This window comes from Erpetoichthys calabaricus, chromosome 17, assembly GCF_900747795.2.
Source record: "Erpetoichthys calabaricus chromosome 17, fErpCal1.3, whole genome shotgun sequence".
Taxonomy (NCBI): Eukaryota; Metazoa; Chordata; class Cladistia; order Polypteriformes; family Polypteridae; genus Erpetoichthys; species Erpetoichthys calabaricus.
The window spans coordinates 6777486-6798095 of record NC_041410.2 but is presented as its reverse complement, the minus strand read 5'-3'; the positions used below and the strand labels follow the sequence as shown (position 1 = coordinate 6798095).

Here is a 20610-nt window from a genome sequence, read left to right as displayed (position 1 = left end):
ACAGAACCCTCATTGTTGAGGCCCCGAGCATCTGGACCAGGCCAAGGGAACACCCACATAACACCTGGATGGGACTGGACCGCATGTCTGCCTGGGGTTATTGCCAGGCTGTGTCGTCATGCGTTGGGTGCAGCAATGTGATGTAGCAGTGCATGCTCCCCGACCCGACCTGACCTTATATGTACATTATTAAACAATACCATCCCAACTGTTAGCAGGCCCTGGAAGGCTTATGAGGGGAAAATGAATGTAACAAAATGCAAGGGAATTCTGGAGGAAAACCTAACGGAGTCTACTAGAGAGATGACCAGGTAGACTACAAATCCAAACGTAAAACTAAAGCTGCACAGGAGTGGCTTCAAGACGACAACGTGAATGTCCTGGAGTGGCCGAGTCAGCGTCCAGATCTCAAACCCATGGAGTATCTGTGGCTGGACCTGACCAAGGCCGTTCACTCATTGATCCCCATGACACCTGCCGGAGCCTGAGCAGCTTTACAAAGAGGAATTGGGGAAAAATGGCAGAGCTGGTAGCAAGACCTGAGCACACAGACTGAAGGCTGTCATGGCTGCCATCTACTAAAAGCTGACTGGTGAAGACTTACAGTATGAGATCAATTATTGTGTGTTTTATATTTGTCATTACTTTAGAACACTTTGTAGAGATGTTTTTTTTTTTCTTTAGACATTATTGATCAGTGTCAAAAAAGCCAAACTCGATCCAATGTGATTATATTTTCCATAATAATAAAACGGGGTTGAATACTTTTTGTAGGCACTGTATTTAGATGACTGCTTACATTAAAACTAACACTGTTTACAAGTAGGCATGAGCAACATCAAAGTAGACAATGTTTGTGTACATTAACATTAACTTCTGCAAGCAAATATTAACAAGAATAGATAATACAATCATACTATTGATGTTTGTACTTACCGATGGTCCTTGGAGGTTTGTTATCAGGCCTTGTGCAGCTCTAATTATGGGCATCTTTCAACTAATATGGGCTGAGTAAGCAAAATGGCTACCTAAAGGTGAAAGGGCAATCGCCATAACAACCAGATAGAGACAAATGAGGAAATGGCACCACAAGTTGGCACAGTTTAACCTATTGGGTCAGAATAGTGGGGCAGGGAGAGTTTCTCACAGTGTAATTCATTTGACTTTTGCCCGGTTGGACACATTTTTATGTATTTTTGGACCATTTGTGCTGCTTTTATGATTGTAGATTTTTTTTTTTCTACACATTTCTTTTAGCGATGTTACTACTGTGCAAGCACCATGGCATGGGTCATATGTTAAAATGTGAATGTTTGTCCCATCTGTAATGCGATTACTTGCAAACTACTGGAACTACAATCTTGATCTTATCCTTAATTGAAAGCTTATGACCTGAAATGCTCTGGAAATTCAAAAAATGATAGGTATCCCTGATCATATTAAATAACTGATTGGACATCACAATGGAGGATTATGTATTTGTGATCGCCATGACATCCATCTCTCTGAGTGATATGTCATCGTCACCTCACATATTCTCTTTTGACTTGCATTCCTCCATTATTAGTTTGATTAAAGAACCAATAAGGTTAAATTTGTGACCCGTAAGGTGAACAAAGGATTTTTTTTTTAATTGTTCATGTTTGTTACCAGCTAGGAGGACTTGGCAGTAGAGGTGTGTTGGTAGGCCAGTGAAATCGATTTTTGGGACTTTGGTCCATGCAGATAGCATCACAGACACCTGTGGCTTGTCTAGCATCATTGTTTTCATGTATTCTTTATTCACCTTCTCCTTTTCTAAATGAACATTTTAGTCACTACTGTTTGATTACATTTGACCAGTACTGAGTCGGTCTGTCTGTCTATTGTGGGAGGTAGCCCAAACACCATCAGACACCACCGGCACTACTATAAAACACACGTTTATTTTACAGAATGTCCCCAACACAGTTCTGCACAACACACAGTGCTCCCGCACCAGTCACCCTCACACGGGCCTTTCTTCCTCTCGCTGGAGCTTCGTCCTCCTCCAGCACCCGACTCTTGTTCCCGGAGCGATGGCTGCTGGCCCCTTTTATACTTCACCCAGAAGTGCTTCAGGTGCTTGATTGCTGTGTTCCAGCTGCACTTCTGGGTGTGGTGAAAACATTGCCCACAAGGACTCAGGAGTTCCAGCTGCAGCCCCCCCCTGGTGGCGCCTGCGGGACCCAACAGGGCTGCCCCCAACTCCAATTCCCATGGAGCCCTGCGGGAAACCGAGGCACCTCTCCAACCCAGGGGGGCGACCATCTAGCGTCCAGGGGGAGGTATTGCACCATCCATGGCTGCTCCCCCCGAGCATATAATGAAGGGGTGTCCTGGCCGGTCATGGACTCTGGCCAACTACCACACTATCTATACTGTGTGTGTGTGTGTGTATATATATATATATATATATATATATATATATATATATATATATATATATATATATATATATATATATATATATATATATATATATCTATAAATATATATATATAGATATATCTAGATATATAACTATAGATCTAGATATATATATATATATATATATATATATATATATAGATATAAATATAATAGGGGGTTCGCCCCTGCTCGCTTTGCTCACCAACTCCCTCGACCTGCGCTAGGCGCCAGGCACTTCACGTCTCTGTCGCTCACGTTGTGAAGAAGGGGGCTGAACGCTCCTCCAAAACCCCCTTTTAAATGGTGATACAATGGAAAACAAATACCGTTTTTTTTTTTTTTTTAACCTCCTCTTTGCTCGATCAGCTGCTGGCTTGCTGCTGCTGCCGTGCCACGTGATCTGCATCTCGCGCCACACTTCGAACATTTAAAAGCCTGTACAGCAGCTGTCCTACTCTTTGTCTTTTATTTCCAGCCCCGGGCCTGGTTAAGTCTCGTCTCATGGGACATGAGTTCTTGATATTTTTTAGTTTATAATTTAAAAATGGAATAAGAATCTGAAAATCTAACAACATCACATTAAAGTTCAATACATTTTGAAAAGAATGATACCAAACATATATATGTAGGTTTTAAAATAAGCCCGATTTAAAGCGTGACATAAAAATGTCACATAAAATCGTTGCACAAAATCATTGCACTTTTAGGGTTAGGATTTTATATATATATATATATATATATATATATATATATATATATATATATATATATATATATATATATATATATATATATATACATATACATACATAGTGGAACCTCGGTTTGCAAGTAACTTGGTTTACGTGTGTTTTGCAAGACGAGCAAAAATTTTTAATAAATTTTCACTTTATAAACGAGCGAGGTCTTGCAGTACGAGTAGTATGTACTGTATACGCTTTGTCTGCTGAGCGTCATGTGATCACAACTGAGCTGATGGTCCTTCTCTCTCTCTCACTGTGGGATTGTGGGCAATCATCTCCAATTCTCCGTCTGAGTCGGCATGTCTCACTCATATAGTCAACATCCGTACGAGCGTATACTGTTTACTACAGCATTAGCATTGTGACTGTGTGTGCGCTCGTGTGTGTGTGTGTGCATGCGTGCGCTCGTGTGTGTGTGTGTGTGTGTGTGTATGTGTATGTGTGCTCGCGCGCGCTTGTGTGTGCTGTGACGTGCGAGTCCCCGTCTTGCACCCTAAAACACGAAGCTGAGTCTCAGTACTTTAGCAACACAAGCTTTATTCAGCTTGAAACAGCAACAGCGCGGTTATTTATACACAGACACAGCAGTCAGGCAGGGCCCTGCACATTTATAATGTTCCTAATTCCTTGTATCACCCATTGACGGCAGGCGCTTATAGCATGTCCGCGATCTTTTCGGATTCGCTTTTACAGAGAACTGCTACAGCGCTGGGAGACTGTGGTTGCTTTGGGACGCTCTTCCGCATGTTGTCCCGTTGGGTGCAATTCCACAAGAGTTTAGAAACTCACTCACATCAGCCATGATTCTTTTCAAAGGTAAAGTGCAAGTTAATTTGTTTTATGTATTTTTACTTTATATTTTGTATTAATAATTTTTATATGAATAGTTTTGGGTTGTGGAACAAATCATCTGAGTTTCCATTATTTCTTATGGGGAAATTCACTTTGATATACAAGTGCTTTGGACTACGAGCACGTTTCCGGAACGAATTATGCTCGCAAACCGAGGTTCCACTGTATATGGAGTAGATATATATTAAATATACTAGCTGTCCCCCGTGGCTCCACCTGGATAGCAGTGAAGCAGGACAAACTAAGTGGAGGCAAGGTACACTCCAAAACGTGGCCACACATCTGTTATCTAATAGCCGTCTCCACCTGCGTAGTACTGAAGCAGAACAAACTTTAAAAATCAATAAACAAACAGGTATCACTAGCTAAGTGGAGGCAATGTACGCTCCAACACACAGAGGTAGAGTGACGCGAACGGAGGCTGGCGCGTGAGTGAGGAGGACCCTGCCTGGCTCCCCATTCCTGACGTCCTGCTTCCCTCTCCCCTCGGCCCGCAGCCTCTGTCCCGGATTACCGCAAATATATCGCTCCTGTAAGCGAACAATGATTCTTAGTGCGATCAGAGAAGTCGCAAAATCATCGGAATGTTCAAGCAAATTCTAGAAAGAAAAAAAAAACTAAATCTGTTAAGTAGTTCTGTCGTTCGCTAGCTAAGCAGATGTAAGATAGGCCCCCAGGCTGGTGCGTGAGTGAGGAGGGTCCCGCCCCCCTCCCCGAGGCCCGCTGTGTGTCTCTCAGATTCATGCAAGTAAATCGGCACCACAAGCAAACTGTGATTGTTAGCGCAATGAGAGAAGTCTGAAATCAACAGGAATGTTCAAGCAAATTATAGAAAAAAACCCAATCTAAATCTGTGAAGTAGTTCTCTTGTGAAAACCGGACAGACAGACAGACGTTGGATTTTATATATACAGGGGGTCCTCGGGTTACGACACAGTTCCGTTCCTACAACAGTGATGTAACCCGAAGCCTAAGTCACTTACCTATCCTAACCCATTTTCAAAATCATAATCTAGAACATAAAAACACAACTAAGCCACAGAAAAAGGAAAAGGACATAAATATACTGTACTGTACGCTGTACTGTAGTAACAGAAAAAATAAGTGTAAAAAAAATTCTTTAAGTTTTTATGGGAGTGAGCGTTGTAAACTTGAAACATCGTATGTCGAGACGTTGTAACCTGAGGACCCCCTGTATAGAGATGTACAGTATATAAAATGCTATGGTGTGTCTGTCCGTCACACGATTATTCGCAAATTACTGGGGCTAGAACTTTGACATCTTGGTCTTAATCAAAAGCTAATAACCTGATATGTTCTGGATATTTAAAAAAATATCAAATAACAGCAACCAGCTGGCCATGACTTCTTGTTGTGTGTTTATGGCAAAGTGGTCGTGAAACCATGTGATAATCACTATAATGGCAAAAAGAAAAAGAAGGGTGATGACATCTGTTGAGCGCTAAGCACATTGCAAAAGGTGATTTAATGATCAAGGATGACAAAGAAGCCACATTGCTGAAGAACACAGAAAAGCAAGAAAGGATCCTGGATATAACATTTTTAGATTGCTGTCCTTTATGGCTACCAGATTGACACTAAGTGTCTTGAGGTCATGTGTTTACAGCAAAGTGATCGAGAAACCAAGTAATAACGAAAGTAATGGCAAAAAGAAAAAGAAGAGCAATGATATCTGCTGAGCATCAAGCAAACTGCAGAAGGCAATTAAGTGACAACGAATGAGAAAGAATAAGCAAACAAGACACTGAAGCTCATAGAGAAGCAAGAAGCACTCCTGAATATACTGTACATGTAGCCTGATATGTTCATTTATTCAAAAAAATGTTGGGTGTGGTAACCTGGTGGCCAGAAACATTTTTTTTGTAATAAGAAACACGGCCCCTGCAAGCCCATCTATTAATAATCATCCAGGACACAGTGCTTATACACTTGATTATGAATTCTGAACAAGTTAGTATTTTATTTCTTGATCATTGAACTTTATTAAATGTAAATAAGGGACATCAAAGTGACCTGTGGTCAGGTGTTTATGGCAAAGTGATTGCAACACCAAGTGATTACCACCATAACGGCAGAAGGAAAAAGAAGAGCAATGATATCTGCTGAGCGTCAAGTAAATCGCAGAAGGCAATTAAGTGATGGAGAAAGAGAGAGAATAAGAAGGCAAGACGCTGATCCACATTGACAAGCTAGAAGTAATCTTGGATATCGAGCAAATTGAATAAGCTGCAGACAAACACAATGGCTGATAGGTGGGCAAAGGCGAAGTCCAGGATACGAGACAGAAAAATGCATGGCAGCGATCGAGAAGACTGTCCGTTAGTCGAAACTTCAAGTGTAGTGAAAGCATCCTTAATTTCAATGTTTGTTTGAAGACCACCGCTTAGCAAAGTTACATCAGCGATATGATTAACATCATACTGTATGTTTTAATGGTGAAAACAAAAAAACGTGTTGCCAAAAATTGAAAAGATCTGCTTGCTGTTGATGAGCCACCAGAAGTAACTGTTTAGAAAAGTACCAACAGCTCCTTATCTTTAACTTGGTATTTATTTTCTTTTTATTTTAGGACCATAGGTTTGTGTGTTTTACTACTTGTTATGCATAAAAAAATTTGCCAGTAAGTCATATTTGACGCGAGTAAGGAGTGCGTCCCCATGGTGAGCTGGTTACCTGTCTGTTGGCACAGGCCTACTTGTCAGAATGGTGCTTTTTTATTTTAGCAGGACTTCCACTAATGTCTAATCTTTTTTTTTTTTCCTTCCCCTTTTCTCCTTTCTTTTACTTCCTGCAGGGTGAGCGAGACTGTCGGGCCCTTCAATCGGCATGGCAACACAGGCCTATGTAGCAGAGCTGCAAGCCAGTCAGCAGCAAACCCAGCAGGGAGGTGGCACAGTGCAGGTTCAAGTCCAGGCCCAGGCGCCACCCGCCCCTACACAGTACGTGGCGGAGCTGCAGAGCGCCCAGGCACCAGCCCAGGCGGCCCCCCAGCCCGTGGCCCAGAAGCAGCCAACGGCCCAGCAGTACGTGACTGAGATCCAGAGCTCCTCTCCTCAGCCAAATGCTAGCCAGCCTACCCCGCAATACATTGTGGTCACAGTGACAGGTAAGGAACTTTCAAAGGCACTTGATTCTCCGCTCCTGGTCGCACCTTATCAACCATCGCCACACATATGAGTAGATTATACTTTATTTGTCCCCAAGGGGAAATTATAATTTTACAGAAGCTCCAAAAATAAATAAAATAATAAAAACAAACAATAAAAAAACACACATAACAACTTCTGGCTTGGATCAAGATAGGGCAGCATCTGTCCAGAGTGTGTAGATTGTGTAATCAGCTGCAGACAGTGGAGCATGTATTATTAATATCTCTCTATTATATAAAAATACTCCTTCGACGCGATGAGACTTTTTGGAAGAGAGAGTTTTTTCAAGTCCCACGAGACTTTGGCTATGAGATTTTTTCAAGTCCCGCCCTCCTCTCAACCATTTCCAGTTAACGGCCCACGCCCACAGTCCTCTCACCTCTCATTCGTGTGAATGCTTTTGCCAGACACAGTTCCTGCGCTCTCAGCTCTTATATATTTTAACGTTTTCCTCACTAAAGAATTTCATCACGAAGGGTTATCAACAGAAAAAATGAGTACATGAGCAATCCTAGCACCGAGAAATGAGGAAGTCAAACAAATTAACGGGCAAAAATGTCGATCGGTTACACGGCAGATTGGTTAAATGCGTATCAATAGACTCTGCTGAAACAGTTGGTGGTGATGATGCGGAAGATGAAAACTTCAACTTACAATATCACAGAGAATATCTACAACCGTTAACACCGTCTGGTCTTCCTCCGCACGAATTACTGTAGAAAGAAGGACGTATCCAAGAAAGGTAATGTAGTACATTCCCGCGGATAACTTTAGACAACAAAGGAGATCTTGATATGCCATTCGTATTAAAACGTTAACAGTTTCCAGTTGGAATAGCTTTTGCAAAGACAATTAACAAATCTCAAAGCCAAACAATTGAAAAAATCATTTTATTTAAGAGACAGAAAGAAACAAAATTCAATCACGGGCAGTTATACGTAAAAAGTATTTGCGTGTTCATTTCAAAGCCAAACAGAACGAAAACGTATAATGCAACGAACACCTCTAACGCAACATGAAACATAATTTTCTTTCAATTTATTACGTTTTACTATTCTTTAATATGGTTAATTACTTGCTGTAATCTGCGGTGGGCTGGCGCCCTGCCCGGGGTTTGTTTCTTGCCTTGCACCCTGTGTTGGCCGGGATTGGCTCCAGCAGACCCCCGTGACCCTGTAATTAGGATATAGCAGGCTGGACAATGGATGGATGGACTCGCTGTAATGTAAAATAGTTAGGTCTATTATGCATATGTAACAATTCCCATGAAAATAAATATCTGTTTAAATTGTACATCCGCATTCCCATATGCGAGTGGTAGAACCGCAAAGAGGCTAGCGCATAGCACAGGCCCCGGGAGTTGGCGAGTGAAGTGAGCAGGGGGCAAAGGCCCCTAGTATTATTAAATTACAACGAGGTCAACATCTTAAATTCCTGGGAATGGGTAAATTGACATTAGATCAATTAATAAGGGACGGAGATGGGTGTAAACTGATTCATAGAGCCATATGTAAATTTCCCATTGGGATTAATAAAGTATCTATCTATCTATCTATCTATCTATCTATCTATCTATCTATCTATCTATCTATCTATCTATCTATCTATCTATCTATCTATCTATCTATCTATCTATCTATCTATCTATCCATCTATCTATATTCAGTTATTTAAAAACTATTAGGTTATTTGAGAGCATTTAATTAGAAATAGAGGTTTTTTGAGTCATAGTTTTTATTTTTTCGTTCCCCTTTCTGCATCACACTCCATTCCAGTAGGTGGCAGTAATGCACCTTAAGTTGGTTTGCCAACCGCCATTAAACAAAAGAAGAAGAAAAAGAAGAACAGCAGCTGCTACTGACAATACAGCCTTACATCAATAAGATGAGGGCAGACCTGCTCGGATTGTGCCGCATGTTTATATTTAAAGGCATTAATATTTGGATAGAGCAGGGTCCTGGAATAGAACAGGCCTTGACACCTTCTTTGAAGCCACCAGCCGTAAGAATGATTCATCAAAAAGACATTGGTACAGAGTGAATCGTTTCTGTTGCCAGGGTGATATGAGTACAGAGTGAGACAGTCAGGGTGATGCAGCTTACTCTCCCGGGCAGTGACATGAACGAATTCAGTCCATAATTCAATGCATGGATCATACGTTTAGTTTTAATTATACTATGCTCTCTTTTTCATCAGTGCACATTTACAGACATCTACAGTCCTCCTGCACATTCCACTCAGTCCATCCATCCATCCATCCATTTTCCAACCCGCTGAATCCGAACACAGGATCGTGGGGATCTACTGGAGCCAACCCCAGCCAACACAGGGCGCCAACCCACCGCAGGTCACACACACACACACACACACACACACACACACACCAAGGCCAATTTAGAATCGCCAATCCACCTAACCAGCATGTCTTTGCACTTTGGGAGGAAACCCACGCAGACACGGGGAGAACATGCAAACTCCATGCAGGGAGGACCCAGGAAGCGAACCTGGGTCTTCTTACTGCGAGGCAGCAGCGCTACCACTGCGCCACTGTGCTGCCCCCAACTCAGTGCAGTGAGCATTAAAATAACATCTCAATATATATAAAATCCAGCATCTGTCTGTCTGTATGTCTGTCCGCTTTTCACGAGAGAACTACTTAACGAATTTAGATCGAGTTTTCTTCTATAATTTGCTTGAACGTTCCGGTTGATTTTGTGACTTCTCTCATCGCACTTTCACTTTCGGTACTGATTTATTTGCACAAATCCAAGAGAGAGGCTGTGGGCCGAGGGGTGGGGCCCTCTTCACTCACGCGCCAGCCTTGGGGTGTATCTTACCTCCGCTTAGCTAGTGAACAAGAGAACTCCTTAACGGATTTAGATCGGGCTTTTTTTCTAGAATTTGCTTGAATGTTCCGGTTCATTTCGCAATTTCTCTCATCGCTCTAAGAATCACAGCTCGCTTGCAGGAGCGATATATTTGCGCTAATCCTAGACAGAGGCTGCGGGACGAGGGGAGGGGGAAGTGGGACGTCAGGAGTGGGGAGCCGGGCGGGACCCTCCTCACTGCCCTGTTTCACTTCTACGCAGGCAGGGCTGCGGGGGACAGCTAATATTACAATATACCAACTTTTGTCAGAACACAACCAAGTAACATTGAGCTGGTTAGCTGACACCTGTTAAACATTATACTGGCATGAGAATGTTAACAAGCTTACCTTGGCAATCATAAGGGAATTTTTCCATGAAAATTATACAGCCTTTGTCTGTTTTTGATGCTTTCGACGTGTGGTGCTTTTCAATAGACTTCTTATATTGAAAAAATCGAATTCTGCAAAGGAAAGGAGAGAGCTGGAATAAGCAAAATATTCTTGACTGACTGACTTAATAGGAATACGTCATTTTACAATACAGTAATAGTCCAACAAGCAGGAATAGTACATACAGATAGATATATAAGAAAATAAGGTATTGGGGATAATTTACTATTTTAAGTATATGTACTATTGTATTTTTTTATTGTTCTTCTTTACCTTCTCTTTGTATTACTGTGTAAATACAGTGGGTTCCGAAAGTATTCAGACCCCTTTCTCTTTTCCCACATTTTGCAATATTGCAGCTTTGTGCAAAAATTATTTAAAGGAAGTTTTCCCCTTCACATTAAGAGTAACACTCAGTACCCCCAGAATGACAGCAAAGCAGGATTATAGAAAGTTTTGTAAATTTATTAAAAGTGAAAAAAATGAAATAACACAATGAGACAAGTAATAAGACCCCTTTACTCAGTACTTAATTAAAGTAACCATATTAAAAAGGTAGCACTAGCCACACTAATTCAGGGTGTTCGTACGAAATGTAATGATTTACTACATGAGGTAGAAGAAACAAGAACAATAGAACAATTGAGACAAGAACAGGCCATTCACCCCAACAAAGCTCACCAGTCAAATCCACTTAATTCTTCTAAAAACACATCAAGTCGAGCTTTGAAAGTCCCGAAAGTCTTACTGTCTACCACACTACTTGGTCACTTACTCCACGTGTCTGTGTTTCGATGCGTAAATAAAAACTTCCTAATGTTTGTGTGAAATTTACCCTTCACAAGTTTCCAACTGTGTCCCCATGTTCTTGATGAACCCATTTTAAAATAACGGTCTGGATCCACTGGACTGATTCCCTTCATAATTTTAAAACACTTCAGTCAGGTCTCCTCTTCATCTCCTTATGCTTAAACTGAGAAGGCTCAGCTCTTTTCATCTTTCCTCATAACTCCCATTGTGTATTCAACTCTCACATTTTGACATTTTGATTTCCTACGTGTCGTACTTTACATTTACTGACATTAAATTTCATCTCCTGTGGTCCTGAATCAGCCTTGTCACTCTTCTCTGGACCTTTTCTAGTGCTGTTATGTCCTTTTTGTAGCCTGGTGATCAAAACTACACCCAGGACTCCAGATGAGGCCTCACCAGTGTGTTATAAAGCCTGAGCAGAACCTCCTGTGACTTGGACTCCACACATCAAGGCGCTATATAACCTGACATTCTGTTAACCTTCTTAATGGCTTCTGCCCACTGTCTGTCAGTTGATCGTGTCGAGTCCACTACGACTCCTAAGTCCCTCTCATGAGGTGTACTCTTGATTTTCTGACCTCCCATTGTGTATTCAGACCTCACATTTTCACTTCCTATGTGTCATTCTTTACATTTACTGACATGAAATTTCATCTGCCACAAATCTGCCCAGGCCTCTGAACACTTTCTGCCAGTCGATAGCTTAGAGTCCACTATGACCCCTAAATCCTTCTCATAAGGTGTACTCTTGATTTTCCGACTGCCCATTGTGTATTGAAACCTCACATTTTCACTTCCTATGTGTAACTCTACATTTACTGACATTAAATTTCATCTGCCCAGGCCTGTATGCCCTCCAAGTCCCTCTGTGATAATTTAACGGATTCCAGATTATCTACTAATCCTATTTTGGTATCATCTGCAAACTTAACCAGCTTGTCACTTATATTCTTGTCTAAATCATTTATATATAGTATATTAAAAATAGAATAGCTACATCAGATATTTGAAATATTAAAATGTATGCTTCAAAATTTAAATGTTTAAGTCTAAATATTCTCGAATTGTAAATAGAAATTTGTCATTTGTCACCCTCTGACAGAGGACTGTTAAGGGTTAAAAGTTGGGAGCATGCGTTGCCACACACATCACACGACAAACCACCTGGATTGGGACCCAAGGGCAGCGGGTGACACCTCAGCACCACACTGAACAGTGGGAGATTTTTTTAATTTTTTTTTCACACAGTGGCTAGAGTGCCAATCCTGCCACCAACACCCATGTTTTCCCTGTAAGTTGCAGGGCTGAATGCAGATTAATGTCATATGCAGGACGAAAGTGATTGCCGGTTAAGGGCCTTGCTCAAGAGCCCAATGGAGTAGATTCACCCCTGGCATTTACGGGATTCGAACTGGCTGGCGCAGATCCCTAGCCTCAGAGCCACTTCTCCGCCCTATAGTGGGATAGATCGTTAATAAATAAATAGATCTGGGGAGGATGAAAGCCACTATCTAAATCAAGTGGACTGTATGGTAATCTGGTGCAATAAAAACTCTCTCAGTCTGAATGTAACAAAGACCAAAGAAATGATATTTGATTTTAAGAGACAGAAATCTGTATGTTCACCTATTGTAGTTCTGGGAGAGGAGGTAGAAATAGTGAATGAATATAAATACTTAGGAACTTACCTAGATAACAATCTTAACTGGAATACAAATACAAAAATAATTATTTTCTAAGTGCAACCAGCGCTTATTTCTCCTCCATAAACTCAAACTATTTAAAGTAGACAAGGACCTCATGTTGTCCTTCTATCGCAGTCTGATCCAGTCTGTGATCACTTTCAGTTTCATTGCCTGGTTTAATAATCTGACAAACCAAAACTCAAAAAAGCTCCAGCAGATTACGAAGTATGCAGCTAAAGTTATTGGGGCTGATGTAGATGATTTGACTAGTGTGTGTCAGAGGGCAATGTTAAAGAAACTGGAAATCATCTCAACTGATGAGGGACATCCATTACATGTAGAACTAAACTTCAGTAAATCAGGAAGGATAGTTGCTTAGAAAACCCACACAAATCGCTCCAGAAACTCCTTTCTGCCTAGTGCCATACGACTTTTCAATAAGAAATATCGGAGATAATGTTTAAGGTTTTGATATATATCCTGTTACCTTTTTTTTTTGGTATAGATATGTTTTATCTAACTGCCTTACCTTAACCTTTCTTATTTCTATTTGTATGTTTTATTTCATTCTGTCTGTTACTTGTTATTAGATGCAACTGAGAAGGCAAATTTCATGTTTTCCTGTGTAAACATGACTAAATAAAGAAACCTAACCTAAACCTAACCTAAATGATCAAACATTAAATCATACTCATAATCACTGACCTTGAAATATTCTAAAATGATACCCTGCATGCTTATGTTTGAAATGTGTCATTTTTAACCTTCTGGAAGTGGGTGGCTCTGAGCAGGCTGGGACCACCAATAAAGAATCAAATATCAAAATTTGTCTCATATTCATGGTCAGCCGCCTCGATATAGCATAAAACGTCACTCCACCAATCCCCAGCTTTTCAAACTTTTGTGAAAAGCAGTAACTTTGACCCCTGGTACCCCATTAGGGGGTGAACCCCTGGGGTGGATTGACGTGGCCTGCACAACTTCAAGTCCTTCTGATCATTCTTGCTGAGGACACCTGTTGTGATGAAGGTGTCATTTTCTGCACAACATGTGGTCTAAACATGTGTGTTCTTCAGGTGTAGGGGACCGAAATTGGGGGAACTCCCCGAAACGTTTGAAGTCTGTCATAAACAGACGTCAAGACGAGTCAAACGGTTTATCATATGTGGGTGTTTTCTTGTACAGGAGGCTCCGGACAAATAAAACTGAAATGATTTTTATGAATACAGAGCAATATTTGAACAAAAGTGAAACTGAAAACTAACACCCCAAAAAACATGATTTATAAATACACCTCTAAAAAGGAGTAAAGAATTGTAAATGGAAAATAATCGCGACATCTTTACTGTCACTAAGTAGCAGAGGTGGCCCTGTGCTGTTTAATAGACAACAAGATCCTGTCCTCCGGCCATGCCTGGCTGATAATTTTATAGACGGGTCTGTTCTGAGTGGTCCTGTCATTTCAGTTCCTGCCTGACACTACAACTTGGAACACATCCACCAGTCACTTTCGTAAAGAGTTTACGGCCACCCCTGATGTAACCACATGTGCTTTCAATGTCACTCGAGTCATTTATGAGAAATGCTTCCCACACAGAATCCAGAAATGAGTGACGAGATGATCTGCTGTCATTATGAAGACATCTGGGGCTGTTCTAGAAAACAATAGGCCAGTAGTTAAGATGCCTACATTTATGCCCACCCAGCCAGCACTGAGCGCTAGGAGAAATTACCGAGATGTAGGGTCATCACTGCTGTGTGTGAAATTTTTAGCTGTGTGTGCTAGACAACGTGCAACATGTCCATGTCACATTTTTCTGGTGCCATGATTAGCCAGTAGAACTACCTACCCATTAATACTGGATGGGCCTGCCGCTGGGGATTAAGTGGGAGTATAAATTCCATGCTTTACAATATCTATATTACTAAACGAAGGTTGTATATATGCACGGATGCCAGACGCCAGAAGCAAGCCGTGCCGAAAGTGCATGCGCACAGCGCCACAGAGTCAAACCCAGCGGCATCCCAGAGTCAGTAGGTGGCGCCCAAACAACACAACCTGTAAACTAAAGTTGAGGTAAAGTGTGCACGCCAGGTTGTATATATGCACGGATGCCAGAGGCCAGAAGCAAGCCGTGCACAATACAACCGCCGCCTGAACGCAAACGCGCACACCACCACATATACCACCTTCGTTTAGTAATGTAGATCTCCAAGCCCGGATCCGCCGCCATGGTCACTTCAGCACGCGAATCCGCCACCGTCAGCAAACGACTTCTAGCTAACGACACAGCCATAGAAAAACAAAAATGAGACCGCATGGATAAAAACAGTAAACGCAGGCGCCTACAGCGCGCTTCTGAAACACCAGAACCAAAGGAGTCACGGCTCCAAAAAGAAATTACTTTAGTACAAATACATTTATTTAATTAAATGAAAACTTTCCCACCCTCCATGATTTTTCATCCCTCCAAAGATCGGAGGGAACAGAAAGTGATTGCCATTCTTGGATTTGGGATTCTTTCGAGAATCGGGGGTTTACTGGTTAATGTAGAATTGGGAATGCCATAACTCTAAAATGGTGGCATCCGTATACAAGCAAAATGTCGTCACGAGATAACATGAGCAAATTCCAAACTTTTAAGAGGCCACTCCTAAAAGATATAAAATCAGAAATTAATTCTGTGAGGTAAAAAAAAAAAAAAAAACAGTAAGGATACAAACTCCATCCATCCGCCCGTCCAACTTCTAGTGCTTTTCCAGGTCACGGGGCAGCAGACTAAGCAATGAAGCTCAGACGTTCCCTTTTCCCACCAACTCCTCGTGGAGGATACCAAAGCATTCCCAGGCCGGACAAGAGATTTCATCATTCCAGAGTGTCCTAGGCCTGCCCTCTGGTCTCCCTCCGATTGAACAAGCCCAAAACACTTCTGCAGGGAGGCGTCCTAATCGGATGCCCAAACCTTTCAATGCGGATGAGCAGCGGTTGGACTTTGAGCTCCTCCTGAATGTTTGTAAGGCTGCGCCTACAGTGACCCCCAAGCAAATGAAGCTCATTTTTGCTGCTTGTAGCCACAATCTAGTTCACTTGGTCACTTCCCAAAGCTCATTGGGACTAGAGAGAGTGATTCAGGTGGCAGAACAGTGCACCAGATCTGATCTACTGTCCCTTCAGGATATTTATACCAGGAGTTGCAGAACCAGAGCACCTAGGATCATCGGAGACTCGTCTCACACCAGTGACTATCTCTGTTCGGTCTGCTGAAGTCAGGCAAACGCTTTAGGAGTGTTATGGCCGAAACAGACAGTGTTATGTCCACAGGCCACAAGACTTCTTAACGTGGACATGCCACCACAAATTCTTTGCCTTCTGGCTCAGCTCACCCCTCACCACGACTGACTGCTACCACATCCACATACCTGCTGACAATCCACCTGTTGATCTCTTGGTCCCATCTTCCCTCACTTATGAAGAAGACCCTGAGATACTTAAACTCTTCCACTTGAGGTTCCACATCCTCCCCAACCACTCCAAGCTTTTCTGGTTGGGAATCAGGATGCAAATACCATCCCAAAAAGCCACAGAAAATCAAGCAAAAGTGAAACATGAAAATGGCTGCCATTGCCATGTTTGAAAAGATTTGTCATTTTTTTTTTTTTTTTTTGCTCCTAACTGCTGCCTTTTCTGTCAGTATTTTCATTCCAACAAATGGTGCCTTTCCATCTGGTCATTTATAACTGAAGTAAGGAAAACAGAAGTTCAAGATCAGGTAATAGTTCTACTCACTAATGATGGCGCTGGAGGGTGGTGACGTGTTTCGTGTTAATTAGCACAAGTAGGTAAGAATTTCACTGGACTCTGCACGTGTCACAACACTGACCCTATCACCAATGGACAAATGCGTCGTGTCGACTGCCAGTCTGCCAATGGGGGTGCCCAACTGGTGTTTACTGCCACCTAATGGTCTGGTGGAGTTCCACTGGTGTCGTTTATTCTCGCATTGAAGCATCCACTGCAAGGTTGCAGATCTCCTAGGCGTGGGCCTTGGGTCACCACCTGACCGTCTGCCAGCTCCCATTCCTGCCTTTCCTCCATTTCTGTTCCCTGACGAACAACACCCCCGAAAATAGGGTCTTCTGCCCTCTAGTGGCCCTGTCTTTATGTGCAGAGGTGCTTTTCCCTTCTTTGGGGAAGTGTCTGCTGCTATCCTGAGGTTTGGTGACCCCCAAAACAGTCACTCAGAACTCTATTTTCACCCTGCTTATTTTATTTTGTTTCCACTTTGTGCACCGTAGTTGTTTTGGGCTGCTGGGACGGCGTAGCTACTAGCTAACCAGATGAGCTTGATGGGCCGAGTGGGCTCCTTTCATGTGTCAAATTTTCTTGCCACTTTCATTCTTGAGCCTATAAACCAAGAGTGTTACTTTGTGTAGCGCTATCCATTAGACATCATGACAGCTGCCCTAAACCTGCCCGATGGTAAACTAAAAACCCCCCTCTTGCACAATCTGCAATTCTGGCCAACGTCCCAATCAGCCTGTTTAGGTGGGCACATCCCCAGTTTACACTTGGTTCAATCAGAGTTCACCAGTGTGCCACAATCCTCCCCCAGGGACTCCAATCCAAATTCCAAGAGGCAAGATGGAGGAAGGTGCAGTACTTATTCTTTTGGTGGACCCCTGCCCAGGACGACTGGTCTGCTAGCTGCCTCTTATGATATTAATAACCGCTTCCTCAGTCTAAATGCAGCGAGAGATGGAATATCAAGCGGTGTTTGGTTGCTCACTTGGCAGCTCCTCTTCTTCACCTCCTCACAGAAATGCTCGGTTTAAAAGACTCGCTAAGTCCATATGTTAGAGGCGAAGACAAACGGTGGACTGTGGAGTGGGCCTCTGGTGACAGCTGTGTGGTCACGGCCGAGGCTCACCTTCACTTTTACTGTGAACCCTAATGGTGGCTACGCTGGGTTTCCTACTCTTTGTATTTCAGAAAAAAAAAATAAGAGTCTGATCTGCAAGAAATCGACAGGCCGCCTTTTATCTGTACAGTTCTGCCGTGAAGTGTGTATTGTGTGCGCAGCTGCATTTATTTTGCTTCAGACACAAAAGCAAAAAATAAATAAAGGGGGGGGGGTAATCAAAAGGAATTCTAGAAATTATCTATCCGGCATTCCTTAATCATGAATTGTTTAATAACAGGAAATAAAAAAGTATGAGAGTGTCATCAACAGATAGGCGACAGACAAACTTAAAAGATTCTTTCAATATGGTGGACTTCCGGTAGGAGACAGCAGCGCTCCTACACCCCCTCAGTATCAACGGGACCGCAGTGCAGAGGGTGTGCAGCTTCCTATATCCAGGCATTCGCAACAGGGAACATATTCAGGGGTGGTGCGGTGGTAAGGAGACCTGGGTTCACTTCCCGGGTCCTCCCGGCGTGGAGTTTGCATGTTCTCCTCGTGTCTGTGTGGGTTTCCTCCCACAGTCTAAAGACATGCAGGTTAGGTACATTGGCGATCCTAAATTGTCCCGTGTGTGTGCTTGGGGCGTCCTGCGGTGGGCTGGCACCCTCCCCGGGATTTGTTCCTGCCTTGCGCCCTGTGTTAGTTGGGATTGGCTCCAGCAGACCCCCCGTGACCCTGTGTTAGAATATATAACGGGTTGGAAAATGACTGACTGACTGAACATATTCAAGAGCAGGCCAAAAAGGCGAGGCAGCATCTCTGCTATCTGAGACAGTTGAGGAAGTTTTGGGTCTCTCCGGTGATCCTTTTTACTCTGGTGCTGTAGGAAGAGTCTAGACTCACAACGTCACCTCCTGGTTTGGGTACAGATGTGTACGGGACATTAAGGAACTACAGTCAAGGCCAAAAGTTTGGAGAATGACCCCAGTGTTGGTTTTCACAAAGTTTGCTGCTTCAGTGTTTTCAGATCTTGTTGTCAGATGTGTCTCTGGTACACTGAAGTAGAATTACAAGCATTTCAGAAGTTTCACAGGCTTTGATTGACAATGACATGAAGTTTATGTGCAGAGTCAATATTTGGAGTGTTGGCCCTTCTTTGTTTTTCAACACCTTTGCAATTTGCCCTGGCAGGCTGGCAATCAGCTTCTGGGCCCAAACCTGACTGATGGCAGCCCATTCTTGCCAAAGGAATGCTTGGAGTTTGTCAGAATTGGTGGGTTTTTCCCCTCTTGACGATTGACCACAAGCTCTCAATGGGTTTAAGGTTTGGGGAGTTTCCTGGCCATGGACCCAAAATTTCGATGTTTTGTTCCCCAGTGGTGGCTCGGAGGTTAAGGATCTGTGCTGGTATCCAGAAGGTTGCCGGTTTGAATCCCCGTCACTGCCAAAAGAGATCCTACTCTGCTGGGCCCTTGAGTAAGACCCTTAACCTGTAATTGCTCAAGCGGCGCTGTACAATGACTGACCCTACATTCTGACCCCAAGGGGTATACGAAAACTAACAAATTCCTAATACAAGAAATTGTATAAGGTGAAATAAAGAACAAAAAAAAAAAGCCACTTAGTTATCACTTTTACCTTATGATCTGGTGCTCCATCATAATAATAATAATAATAATAATTCTTTGCATTTATATAGCGCTTTTCTCACTACTCAAAGCGCTCAGCAATTGAGGATGTGAGTTCCAAAATCTGCTAATTACACCTTTTGGTAAAATTTAGTGAACTTGTGATTGTGACTTTTCATGTAGTTGGTCATGCGCCGAAAATATGTTTGAGCTTCCAAACCTGCTAATTGCAACAGTGTAGCGCTATAGTTTTAGGGATGTAGTTTCAAAATCTGCTTACGGACCCAGATTTTCCTATTTATCTCCAAAATTTATCTTTTGTACTTAGCTGATTTTTGGAACTGAGCTCTTCAATTGCAGGTTAAGGGCCTTGCTCAAGGGCCCAATAGAGCAGAGTCCCTTTTGGCATTTACGGGATTCGAACCGGCAACCTTCCGATTGCCAGTGCAGATCCCTAGCCTCAGAGCCTCCACTCCACATGTTGGTCACCAAACAGTTCTTGGATGGTTGGGAGATGTTGCTCTCGGAGGATGTTTTGGTCCCATTCTTTATTCATGGCTGTGTTCTTAGGCCAAATGGTGAGTGAGCCCACTGCCTTGGCTGAGAAGCAACCCCACACATGAATGGTCTCCGGATGCTTTACTGTTGGCACAGTGACACAGGACTGATGGTAGCGCCTCTCACCTTTTCTATTTTCCGGATGCCCCCAACAATCAGAAAGGGGATTTATCAGAGAAAATGACTTGACCCCAGCAGTCCAATCCCTGTGTCCTTTACAGAATATCAGTCTGTCCCTGATGATGTTCTTGGCTTCTTTGCTGCCCTTCTTGACCCCCGCCAGGCCATCCTCTAAAAGTTTTTGCTTCACTCACAGCTGTCTGCTGCCATTCCTGAACAAGCGCTGCCCTGCTGGTGCCTGCAGCTGAGTCAACATTAGGAGGTCCTGGCACTTGCTGGACTTTCTTGGGCACCATGATGCCTTCTTCACCTCTCTAGTGTAACTCAATCATCATGACAGGGTGATCTCCCGCATTGTCCTCTTCGACACTCTCACCCGTGTTAACGAGAGGATCACTGAAGTGACGTCAGCAGGTCCTTTTGTGGTAGGGCTGACAAGCTGTGGTTT

General features: G+C 42.8%; 1 protein-coding gene across 1 annotated transcript in view; it reads left to right on the top strand.

Moving 5' to 3' along the window:
* The first annotated feature begins 6763 nt into the window (after positions 1 to 6763).
* LOC114667347 (MHC class II regulatory factor RFX1-like) overlaps positions 6764 to 20610 on the top strand; it is a 45723-nt gene continuing 31876 nt past the window's right edge. The window contains exon 1 of the mRNA XM_028822618.2: positions 6764 to 7152. Within this exon, the coding sequence (XP_028678451.1) occupies positions 6873 to 7152 (280 nt within the window). The 5' untranslated portion in view covers positions 6764 to 6872. The remainder of the gene's footprint in view (positions 7153 to 20610) is intronic.